General features: G+C 37.3%; 1 protein-coding gene across 3 annotated transcripts in view; it reads right to left on the bottom strand.

Moving 5' to 3' along the window:
- Positions 1-12,620, bottom strand: part of LOC124220352 (protein MTSS 2) — a 52,862-nt gene that overhangs the window by 19,979 nt on the left and 20,263 nt on the right. For 2 of the 3 annotated variants that reach the window (XM_046629093.2, XM_046629094.2), the window contains exons 4-10: positions 7,144-7,228; positions 5,468-5,559; positions 1,586-1,854; positions 1,381-1,488; positions 1,069-1,260; positions 458-592; positions 53-209 (exon numbers count right to left, since the gene is read on the bottom strand). In XM_046629093.2, the coding sequence (XP_046485049.1) occupies positions 53-209; positions 458-592; positions 1,069-1,260; positions 1,381-1,488; positions 1,586-1,854; positions 5,468-5,559; positions 7,144-7,228 (1,038 nt within the window). The remainder of the gene's footprint in view (positions 1-52; positions 210-457; positions 593-1,068; positions 1,261-1,380; positions 1,489-1,585; positions 1,855-5,467; positions 5,560-7,143; positions 7,229-12,620) is intronic. The other variant, XM_046629095.2, reaches the window with a different exon arrangement.

The following is a 12,620-nucleotide window of genomic DNA, read 5'->3' as shown; positions in this document are numbered from 1 at the left end:
GGCTGCCAAAAATGTCACATTCATCTATTCAAAAATAGAAACATCGTCTCACCGGAAGATATAGTATGCGGTCGTTCGTTGACCACATTTTGGCTTTGCCTGTCAAATTGAATGGAAGATTCCTGCAGATCTGGCCATGTTGAAGTTGTCACAGGCCTCATCGTAGTTGATCCAGTACTCTGGTTACTATGGGAAGATACGTTGGATACCTAGAAACAAATCTTTGTTATTGAACACAATTTATGTTGAGCGTCACACAATGAAAATGTGTTTAACAGAACACGAGGCTTTGATTTCTGGTTTGGATATACAACGAAAATGCAGTTTGTGCTCCTCATTGCACAAAAAAAAATGGTTGACTTGACGAAACAAAAAGTTAAATTAACTTAAAAATAAAAAACACAATGTCCATTAACCAGAAAAATGGTACTGATATTTCTGTCAAACGTTTTTTTACCTGATGTTCAGTGATCGGTTGAGCATATAGAGTATCTTGAGAAGTGAACCCAGAATCTCGTGAACATCCACTGGTCAAGTGGCGCATTGTGACCATCCCACTTGTGCTGATTGGCCTTACAGATACACCAACAGGCTACACAGTACAACATCAACTACTTGCATTCATTTGCTAAGCTATAGCAATACCGACTTTAAATAAACTCATAAAATATAAGCACAAAATAAATGACTGAGAAATTATTGAATAAATAATATGCGTATATTCTCAGTTTCGCTCTGAGTGTCATAACAAAATGGATGTTGAAAAATAAAAAAAGAAAATAAAACAGAGGGAAAAAGTGAATTGAAATTCATCTAAATGCGCTAACATTAACATACACTAAAAACTCTTTTGTGCATGCTGCTTGTCGAGTGATAACAAAAAAAAAAAAAAAAATCAACAAGTTTCAGGTATGTCGCTATAATCACCGACGAACGAAGAGGCGAGATTAAAGAATTCTACAGCATACAACGCCGAGTAGGGGAGTAACAATTATAGCATTTACAATACCGACATACAGAAGGAATCGAACGGTGCGAATGAATTGATAAACATCGTTAATTCTTTACCTGAGACAAAGATCTGTGCCAGGGATGTCCGGAAGGACTTGGATGACTTTTGCACGAGCCGCTGCTACTGCTGGTCAGCGAACTGATGGAGCACATAGAACTCTTTCGTGATCCCAAAGACAACGAAGGACTGGAAGGTGGCGTGGTAAGGGACCACTGTGTGGTGTCGCATCCTTTAATATCCGTGATTACCTGAAAGACACGCAATGCTCAACACAGAATCAGACGCAAGATTCGAATTTTTATTAAAAACTAAAATGCGGACGGTGTATTTAAAGGACAAATAGTAGTTGAAATTGTAATTATAATTACTTGTTCGGAGGCAGGCGGTAAGTGATTCGGCGAAGCTGTATGCCTTTGCAATTGATCGGATACTTCTTGAAGGTGTGTCAACTCCATAAGCATAGCGATTTCCTCGTCCTAATTATACAAATCACAATTATTGATTAGTTTGTTCTTTTGTTCTACAACAATGATTTTATTGTGACAATAATCTATCTATAAATTCAATACCGACCAATACAGGTTTGAGGAACCTTGCGAGTAAACAAAAACGACCACGTTCCTCGACGAGAGCGGCTCTCACAGCTTTCCTCTCAGTTTCTTCCAGACTGATTCGCTTTTCCCTTACTACAGCTGCCGATGATTCGAGCAGTTTACACAATTCCAAATCACCGCCGGTACATTGTCCCTGACCCTGTCCGTGAATCTTTCGAGCTTTCTTTTTCTGCAGCCGCAGAGTATCGGTCGAACGTTTTTTCAGTTCTGTTTTTGCTTTTTTGTATTCTGGAATAGAAAGAAGCGTGCCGATTAAGAAAAAATTACTTTCTACAGAGGCGCGTCCAAAAGTTGGATATATATTGAAGTTCAAAAAATTTAAACTGTATCACAATGTGCCACCGTTTAAAGTTTAAAAAAAAAAATGGTAGAAATTATCTATTTTCCTAAACTTTGCATATCGACGAGCTTCGAAATAAAATTTAACATGACTACCCAAATTTTTTTGAACACTATTCTGGCCCGGGGATCGTCGCTGCCTTAAGCCGAAAAAGGGGTTGTTCAACCCCTGAAATAACGTGCGCACGTTGCTGCTTTTAGCATGTGAAAATGTCATTAAAGTAATGCACCCCGCTTATCTAGGATGTAGCCATGGGCGTGTTAAAAGATGATTCATTGTTATTTGTATTTAAAACGCAAAGGGGATGCCTGCAGTGTCGCGTTTCCTGCACACTATATTATTATACGTATACATTCTAACGTGAAGTCGTCTCCTTCCATCCAGCAGCGGTAGCATCAGCATCATCGGCAAGAGGGTCGAAAGGACTGGGGGAATTCGTAATAACCAAGCCTTCTATTAGCATATTAATCATTTATCAAATGATACGCATGTCCCACCCCTCTTCAAAGAGACAAGAAGAACGAAGAAATTTTTCTTCAATCTAGTACGGCAAGAAAAAAGCATGAGAAAAATAAGGTGAAAAAAAAAATAAATAAAAATACATCCAGGATATCTCAACTTTTTTTTTTTTTTTTTAGAACTATATTTTTCGACTGTGTCAAAAAATGACAATAGTTAAGAAGTGAGCGATAACCGGAAATAAAAATTTCTCTCAGTGTACGTATAGACTTAAAGCGGCGTTTTATGCAACAAATCGAAGATTGCGAAATGGGGATTACAATACGTTACGTATGTATTGCGTTAAGCTTATTTAGCGCAGCAACGTTCCTTTTTTTCTCTTTCTTTTCTTCTTCTTCGTTCTTTTATTCGGTTCTAATTTTTTCGTGGTTCGGAAGTTAAGACTAACCGGGCCGTTCGTTACTTGAATTCAAACACTGTGCAGTAATAATAAAAGAATCCCAAACATCAGAGAGCTGCTTATAAACCTTGAATTTATTCAGTTACCACCACTTTACAATGATAAAACAATAATTAACGATTTTAACCGTTACATTATTTCCAATCTATACGTCTAACTATACACTAAAACTAACGATAAATGAAACGTCAATTTTTTTCTTCCGCTTTCCTTTTTTTTCTCTCTCTGCACCGTCCTCTGAATTTCCGCTATTTATTTAACAAGAAGAATCGATCGACATACCAAACCACTCTATTAGCCTGTTCAAAAATAGAAATGAATAATCGCTTAGCAGTCTGTCCGTAAGCAGATGTTATTAGGCGTAGATAAATATGCAAAGCAAAAAAGGAAAAAAAGAAAAAATAAAATAAAACCGTCAATAAGCGATTAGCCAACCGAGCAATGCATCCAGCGGTAACATCATCGCCGCATCGGTACATTTTAATTTGCATGGAAATCCGACCTCGACCAGCCAAATTTCATACTTGTAGTTGATAATAAATAAGAACAATAACAAGTTTACAATAACGATGTAAATTACAGCAATCGCAGAGTTGTTTTTTTTTTAAAACTAACGGAATTATTTAAAAAATAATATTTCTGGACAGGCAATGTGGCGCGACTCAGGTAGATAAATTTTCGTTGTAAATTGTGCAATATGACACAGATGCATGTATACATATATATAGTATGTAAGAGATCGCGTAATGACCGTTTAGTCGTATTAAGACGGAAACTTTTATCTTATAACGGAGAGGAAACGAGAAATATATCACGTCATACGCGATGTTCAGTTTCTCCAAATATATATTATATATATATGTATATAAACCAAGGACTTGGAAGGATGGCGGCATTTTAATAGAGCTCGATGTTGGAGATGTACAAGCGTGATAAATGTTTGAAAGAGACGGGTTTGAAAGGTCGTGAGAATAGTGCGACTCTCCTATTCAATATAAATTCACTTCGCCTCGTCTATTATCCGCACGTTGCGATCGGAAGTTTGAATAAAATCACAAAGAACAAGCTTTGTGTTTCGTATTCATATCGTATTGATAAATAAATAAATAAATAAATATGTTTTTGCCGAATTGATCGAAAAGTGAAGGGACAAAAAAAAAAAAAAACCTTGGGCAATTTTAGCTGTTCCAGTTTCCATAAGTCTTGCGCGGTTTAATACAATGCATGATGCATTTAAACAGAAATTTATATTAAACATAACCTTTTCAAATTCGAAACTTCAACATCCCGTCCCTCCATAAAAAATTTCAAAATTTACAAAGTCGAAATGCAGAAGCCCACAGTCCGCAGTCAGAATTCTAACAACTCCATATATATCTTCTCTACATTTCAAGAATTATGTATTCATATCTTCGAAAATTCTATAATTTTTCTACCCTCGGCCATTTTACTTGTTTCTTTTCTTTTTTTTTTCTGACCTCACTCCCGTATCACGTCTACCCTCAAAGATCGACTCGCACCCTTCGTCCATACAGGCGAGTGAACAGGAGGAAAGAAAGAAAAGAAATAAAGAAAATAATAATAATAGTGATAAAAAAAAAAAAAAAAAAAAAAATAGTATAAAAGTGTATAAGTGCGATAAGGGGGAATTTGTTTCTACTACCCCTGCATTTCCCTCTACGAATGAATCGAGCCGCGTTCCCCTAGCGGGCATCTCGGCGGTAATCATGCGACTAGGGGTGTAAAATAGGTAAAAGGTTTTTTTTTTGGGGGGGGGGGGGGGGTGAAAAAAGGAAAAGAGAAAATGAGAAAGACGCGGGCGGCAAGGGTTTTCAGATCGGAAACGCAAGGGTCGAATTGAACTCCAGGCGATGGTGGTGAAGATGAAGATGAAGATGAAGCAGCAGAAGCAGCATCAGCAGCAGCGAGCGGATGGCCAATAAAGGGCACACCGAGTTACCTTCAATTATTACGCCAGTTGAACCCTTCCCTAATTGACTTTGATCAACCGGAAGTTACCCTCTCACCTCATATGAACAAGGTACATAATATATTCGCCATATACCCAAGAATATTACGTACGTTATACACCCCCGGCTTATTTTTACACACCCTTCAATTTTCGAATTTTCAACCCTTATATATATAAAAGTGTAAAAATAACCCTGAACAAAGATATACGACGAAATTTCACCTCTGCGCGTAATTTTTTTATTTTATTTTTTTACGGAACCTGGCGAAGCAAAAATTAATTTGAAAAGAAAAAAATTAACTTAATAAGTAAAAAACTTGCTAAACTCGTTCTGGCAAATTATTTTTTTTTTTCTTTTTTGTTCTTGTTACGTTTTCCGTTTGTTTTTTCAATCTTATTCCGGACCCCCCTCCCCCCATATCTTTGCACGTTTGTTAAAGACACTTTGAAAAATATGCCTGGGTATAATTAACATGTATGCATGCTATGTTGAAATAGCGTATTCAAATTAAATCGGACGTACATTACATATGCGTAATGTGGATATAATGTGAGTGGCAAATAGGAAGTACGAAATTAAGTATGAATAAAAATCAACGGTCTTACTCACCTTTAGCGTGCTCCTTGTCCAAATTGACGAGCGATTTCTTCCAATCTTCGAGTTTCTCCTGAAGCGGCATAACGAGGCATTCCATGATGGCACTAACCAAAGGGAAAAAGAAAAAAGAAATATGTCACGTGTGTACCGAGAGGAAAAAACTGGGCATAAGTCGATTAACAAAAAATAAAAAAATAAAATATATATACGCAATGTAAACCAGGTGAATCGTACAGACAGACCGTTTCAAATGACTCCTTCGTCGCTACGCGTATAATTATTGTTATTAAGATTTCTTATTTTTTTTTTTACATCTTTTATATTATCATTGTTATTATTATTAAGATAGTGTAAAAGATTATTTAACGTGCTGCGACAGTGAAATTGCCATAAACGGTGTTGTAGCATGGTGGCGGATGTAAATAACATAAATTAAAACTGCGGATGGAAAATCGATAGAAAAAAATAAATAAATAAATAAATAAAAAAAAAATCGCTGTCATCTGCACGTAACAATGAGCACGAGTGACGGTAAATTTATACCGCTGCATCGACAAATGCACATTACGTACGTACGTACATTAAATTATAAAACACGTATCGTCGGGGAAAAAGGAGAATAAATATGGCGGAACATTCATGCGGCAGTAAAACAACGATGATGAAAAACAAAATTCTATACCTAACGCTTCTGAATATTTATTGGATATATAATATTATGTACATGCGTGTGTGTGTGTATAATTTATAATTAATAACCGTAAGAACATGTGCGGAGAATCTGAAAAATATATTGTTCCTGTATAATGATATTTATATTAATTACATCTCATGGACGTCAACCTATGCAGAAAAACTAAGAAAGAGAAAATCATCGCGATAACATCAAGAACGAGATATCGAGAAAGAAAAACGAATGTTCCTCTTTTTTTTTTTTTTTTTTTTTTTTTTAAACACAAAATGGATGTAAAATTTTTCATTTCACCAACACGCGAATAAAATTATCGTCGACCTAAATTTAACAATCTGCAGTGTAATGATATGATAGTAGTTTATTTCCCTCTAATACTCATTACAAGAATATACAGAATTTTATAATTATGTGTCCAAATAATGTATGCCAGTAAAATACTAATTACAGAGAGCGGCAAGTTTTTTTAACAATCATCAATTTAATATTTTTTATCAAACGTTGACATAAAAAAAAAAACGAAGAAAAATAAATCAAAATTTATTGCCCTGAAATTACGATACACAAATGCATACGTATGTGAGAAAAAATATCAACAATTTACATGTTCCGAGAGGTGCGAGATTTTATTCAGCACGCGTGTAAACGTACACAAGCGTAAATATAACACATTGACGTTCGTGGGTGAAATTAGTGTGTATTTGCCGCAGGTAAACTTAAATCATCTTTCCTGACGTTGATTTTAACGAAAAATTTTACAGACTAAAAAAAAAAAAAAAAAAATAAAATGCGCGTGTCCTTAAATTTCTCTCGTTTTTTCTTTCCTTCAAACTTCTCTCCGTTTCTCTGTTTCTCAAACCCAAAAACCTGATTCGTAAGCTTTTACGTACGTACAGAATTGAGGGGAAAAAAAAATAAAATAAAATAACTAAAGTAAAACTGTGACAATTCGTCGTACAACGTACGTATTATTGGTTTGTTTGATTTTTCTTTTTACCTTGTGAACGTTTTCATACGAGCCTCGACTGCCTTGTGACGTAGACATATCCTTGTCAGTGCTGTACCAATTTCTTTGGTAGCTCCTGAAAGTGAAAAATATAACAACGATGTAACGATAATTATCGTCAAAATTACACACGCGTCAATCTGTATTACATCTACATACACTGAAATACGACAACAACAACAACAACAACAACAATAATAATAATAATGGAAGTAAAAATAAGCGATTGAATATCGTTAAATTATTCCAGAGGCATTTCAACGACGCGCGGAAGGTGATTTTAAATTTTATTTTACAACCCGAATTACGTTATAGAAGATGGTCGTCCATACGTGAACGATTTCTCACCTACGTGCAAGTATTTGCAACAATAATAGTGAAAATAATAATAACAATAACATCTACACGTATAATCGAAAGAAATATCAGTAGAACGATGCACAAAACATTTATAAATGTGATTTTTCAATGAAACTTTCCAGTTCGTTTTGTTCGAGAGGAATGTAATAAATTATACAGACAACTGACATAATTATTTCTTCTCTATCGGTGTTTAATGATCATGACACGCACCGTTTACACAATATCGCGGGAATAACAATTTACAATTATGTATCACCGTATTTGCGTATGTATAATATTTATTTATTCACACAATAAAATTATGCTGATATACTTAAAAAAATGGGTAAAAGAGCGCGTGCCAATATTCACTGATGTATTTTTATTCTTCTTCGCTCTGTTTTTACGCTGCACTTACGTCGCGTGTTTCGGATAAATAATTAATTAACGTCGGTAAGTGTGTGATATTACATTAATAATAATGATTAAAAAAAAAAAAAAAAAAAAAAATCGTCATATTTTCATGAAATACGGTATCCGAGGGCTTTAAAGCCGTTAATCACGAATCTTAATTTGTACTTCAAAATTCGAATTGGATATTATTCTGTTTTTTTTTTCTTTTTTTTTCCTTCCCTCTACGAACTTGAAACCTATAATATGAGAACGGAAAATTCCAAGGCTGGTTCACGTCCAGTCCAAATTCGCTCGTTTCTTTTATCATTGTCAATACGCGTGCAGTGATTATTCTAATCGGACTTGCAGAATCTGGTTTTGCGCGGATGTAGGTTGCCTGGCGGATGCAAACGGATAGAGGAGGAATTGAAACGCCTCGTGTGAATCACGCACGACCAAAACCAAAAAAATCTACGTACACGTTCCATCCATAAAGATAGAGATAAAATATAGAAAAAAAAAAAAAAAAAAACGGCGCCGGTTATACAAATATAACAGCGTGTTACAAAATGCTGCTTCTAAAGAGCCTGGTAGAATTCGATAACCGATGAGAAACAAGTGGAGATAATTATGACACGCACAAGTATGAATCGTACGATTTTCAACAACGCGCTGTAAAAATCCAGAGAACAATTCCTCCTCTTCCTATTCCCATGATTCATTGTCTGCAGTTTTACGAAGCGACAGTGTTATTGATATATAAATAAAATAAGTGTAAAGTATTCAATGTATATTGAAAAGGAGCAAAGAAGAAGAAAAACGTAGTGGCTCTGAGCACTTAATCGAATCTTCGATCGCTGCGGGTAAGAAAATTGAATTTTCCGAATTACCAACGTGCCGGTAACCCGGTTTTCGTGATTCCAAATTCAACGTATATATACATAGGCATATACATATACATATATATACATATGTAATACCTATATGGGTTATACGACGTACCGCGAATCGAACACGTTATATTACGTACCACAACCGGAAATGACGAAAGGGGCACAAAACGGATGCGTAATAATCAGACGTGATTTTTTTTTGTTTTTTTTTTTTTTGTTTTCATTTTCTTTCCTCTTTTACCTCTGTTTACCTACGCGTTATTTTCATACCCTTAGGTTGTATATGTGTACTATATATAGATACGGTAAATTGTATAAAATACGCGTTCCCAGACGTGCGGCGTCGTGTTCGTACAGGAAATTTGAAAAAAAATATGTACATATATATAATATATATATATATAAAATTTTTAAGTTGTTGCGTATAATACTTGACACAAACGACAGAGTCGAAAATTTTGTCACTAATTTTTGTCAACAACGGTTTTTCAACCTTCAAATTCCATAAATCGGATGAACGGAACGAACGCGATAATTGGCATGGACATTTATATTATAAGAAAAACACAGAAATCCCTCGCAAAGAAACAAACGCGAGAAGAGCAATAATAATAATAATAATAATAATAATAATAATAATAAAACGGAAAGAAAGGACAAAGAAAATTCACTTCTTCCTCTGATGGGAACCAGTGACGTAGAGTAAAAGTGTAAACAAAAGATCCGAGCGTAATTCTCTTCTATTTCGCTTCGATTCCTCTCCTTCTCTCTCTTTCCTCACGTCGACAAACAATTCCAGTCACGGCTTTATACGATTTACACTGTCAGTTACAACAATATTGACGATATATACGAGGAATCGTCTCCATTTTTAACTTGCGATATTCGGCAGGAATGTTGAAAAAATTCGACAACTTTTCAGCCCGCATCGTTTGAAGTAGGGTAGAAATGAAACTTTGAATAAACAACGAAGTTTCGAATGGTCGGAAACCCGTCGGATCAAATTTCCGAAATGCAAGATAACGAAAATTCAAGTTACGATGAAGAAAAGTTCCTTAGAGCCTCGGTTTTCGGACCATTCGAAACTATGAAAGTTTCGCCAAAGTATGATTTCTTTAAAATTTCTTTACAATTTCTCCGCCAAATAATTCGGAATTTTGCATTTTTGTAAAATTTCAAATTCGTAATTTCAACCCCGCATCCCACACACCGCATAAGGTTGTTGCACGGATCATCATCACGGCATGCATGGTATCGACAAAGTGTACGTACATACATCCAAGCAAGTGCATGACCCAGTGACGCTTCGGGGTTGTGCCGAGGGTGAAAAACAGAGATGGAACGGCTAGAAGACGAGAAAAGAGGAGAGGAGAGGAGGGGTTGGCGAATTGCAGCCACGAGGGTGTTGAACCGCGGAGTAAGGGGAGGAGGTCGGGTCGGGGTTGGCAACGGGTATATCGGAGGATCAATACCCAGGGAATACAGAGCGGAGAATGGAATTGGGGGTCGACGTCCCGGTAACGTCCTGGTTCAGCCCCTGCCTGCCTGCCTGGCGACAGAGTTCTTGGCCAACTGGGCCAAACCCAACCAAACCCCAACGAACGAACCCCAAACCGGACCAGAAACACCCTGAACTTCCCAACCAGGCACACAGCATCAACATTCTGCAAAGTAGGTATCGTAAACACGCCGACGTTGATCGGAAATCTAGTACCAAGGTGGAAGAAGGAGATGAGGAGAAGTAAGAAACGCGCAATAAGAGGGTAACGCGAGATAAGAATAAGAGGAGGAAACGAGAAGAGCCAATGCTGCAGCGACGGCAGCTACATTCGGATCGAATCTATAAATCTTTCTTCATCTATTTCTCCTTTTCCATTAACGGTACTTGTAATTAGCGCTTCGCGGTTTCATCGTGTACGCTCCATGGTATGTAGGTACCAAACGTACTAAGGTATGACGAACTAATCAACGTTGGAGAAACAGGGATATGATGAAAATCAAGCGCACGTATGGACTAATAGATGATGGACCGAACATGACCGTTAACTTGGAAATGAAGTAAATCTTTCCAACTCATTGACATCGATTTCAACGAAGCACTGAAAATCATTGGAGTTTAATGGCAATCGCTTGGTAATCTAAAAAGTTTATAGAATCTTGATGAATTCCAACCATTTCACGTTTACCACGAGACTTACAAACGATTACTTCACTGAGAAAAATTTCATTTCTTATGGTAACTAGAAAATATCAGTAAAACAGTTCTCTCGGTGTTCAATACGCATAAATGATATCCAGTTATTTGTCAAACGAATCGCAATGATTTCCAACGATTCGTGTTATATATTTCCAAGAATATTTCAGACGCTTAATTACCTTTGAGCTAAATTTTGATTTCTAAGTGTTGAAAAAAAAAAAAAAAAAAAAACCACGTCACGACTACACCTGCCTAAAAAACGAACGGATCTATCTCTCCTCGAAATTTTAGCCGTCAGCAATTTTAGCCACGCGATTCACGTTATTCTTCCTCTCCGTAAGTTCCATTACAAAATTTGCATAGTCTCACACCGAGAAGTGCAGCAAGGCTTTTAACGGTGCAGCTGTATAATGGAATTACAGAGAAGGTATTGGATCAGTGACGCGTGTATAACCGTCCACCTAGGCATACATTGGGTATATAATACCTACACGATGGTAGGTACCCGGAGTGTAAATCCTTGAAACGTTTGCCAGACTCTGTCAACGAGGAACTGCGCAATGGGAAAAGGTATTATAATTTGAAAGAGGGTTGAAGGAGGGAAGACGACGTCGAAGGGATGGGAAACTCAAGCTTGGGACTCGAAGTGACGACGAACCGTTTGGCTGATGCACCGTCACGAGAGAGATTCGACAAAATCGATCGATCATCGCTGCGGGAAGCCCGAAGCGACGTTAGTGCAACGTTGGAATCGAGATCGGGTAGATAAGAAAGATAAACACGTGGGTGGATCTATATGTAATCGGAATCCAGAGCCGGGCATGCATCGTACGTAGCAGGAAGTGAAACGATTTTTCATAATCTTCTCCTTCTGGTTGTGCGGCACATTGTATATATATAGACTCCGAGAGCTAGTTTCTTCACCGTCGAAGAAGTCGACTAAACGTAAACGAAACGGCGTTAAATATCCCTCCGACTCTCGAAATTGTCTATCTAAGGCAAACCGTTCTTTGATATCGGAGGGGAGGAAAAAAGAAATTATATCACGCGTGTATTCCTTCATTGATTAGGGATTAGATCGAGAAAAAGAAGAAGATGAAGACGGGAAATATGTCTCTACATCCCGGATCAGGTTCCAGTCAATGGATGGATGACTTTTGTACATTCTTCGGCTGGTCCTTGGAACAAAGAAGATGTCCAGCTGCCTGGTTGACTTAAAGTCAGCGAGAAAGTCTCACGTTGCGACATACGCGAAGACCCTATTGTGCGACCCAGTGATGCAGGAAGAGTGTGCCATAGCCTTGTTGACGATGTGAAACCGAGATCCAACGACGCAGTTCGGAGCCAAACCGCACACTCTGCACATGCCTTGGATGGATCGTCGAGAACCAAATCCAGCCAAGGTAGTCAGGCAGACTATCAGCGCGTGCTACCGTTTCCCAGATGCTTGCGTATCCTCGATTCGAAAATCGTGGGGGCGGAAAAATGCGAACAGACGGCGAACGTGGACGAAAATGAAAAAGAAAGAAAGAAAAAAAAGTAAGAGGAAGAAGGGGGGAAAAAATAGCACAGTGTATACGCAATTAAAAATTACGCAAGAACTTGGTGCGAGGTTCGTGTTGCACGTGCTGTTGCTTTGGCGC

Source organism: Neodiprion pinetum, chromosome 5, assembly GCF_021155775.2.
Source record: "Neodiprion pinetum isolate iyNeoPine1 chromosome 5, iyNeoPine1.2, whole genome shotgun sequence".
Classification (NCBI taxonomy): Eukaryota; Metazoa; Arthropoda; class Insecta; order Hymenoptera; family Diprionidae; genus Neodiprion; species Neodiprion pinetum.
Note: the sequence above shows the minus strand (reverse complement) of the source record. Positions and strands in the feature narration are given on the sequence as shown.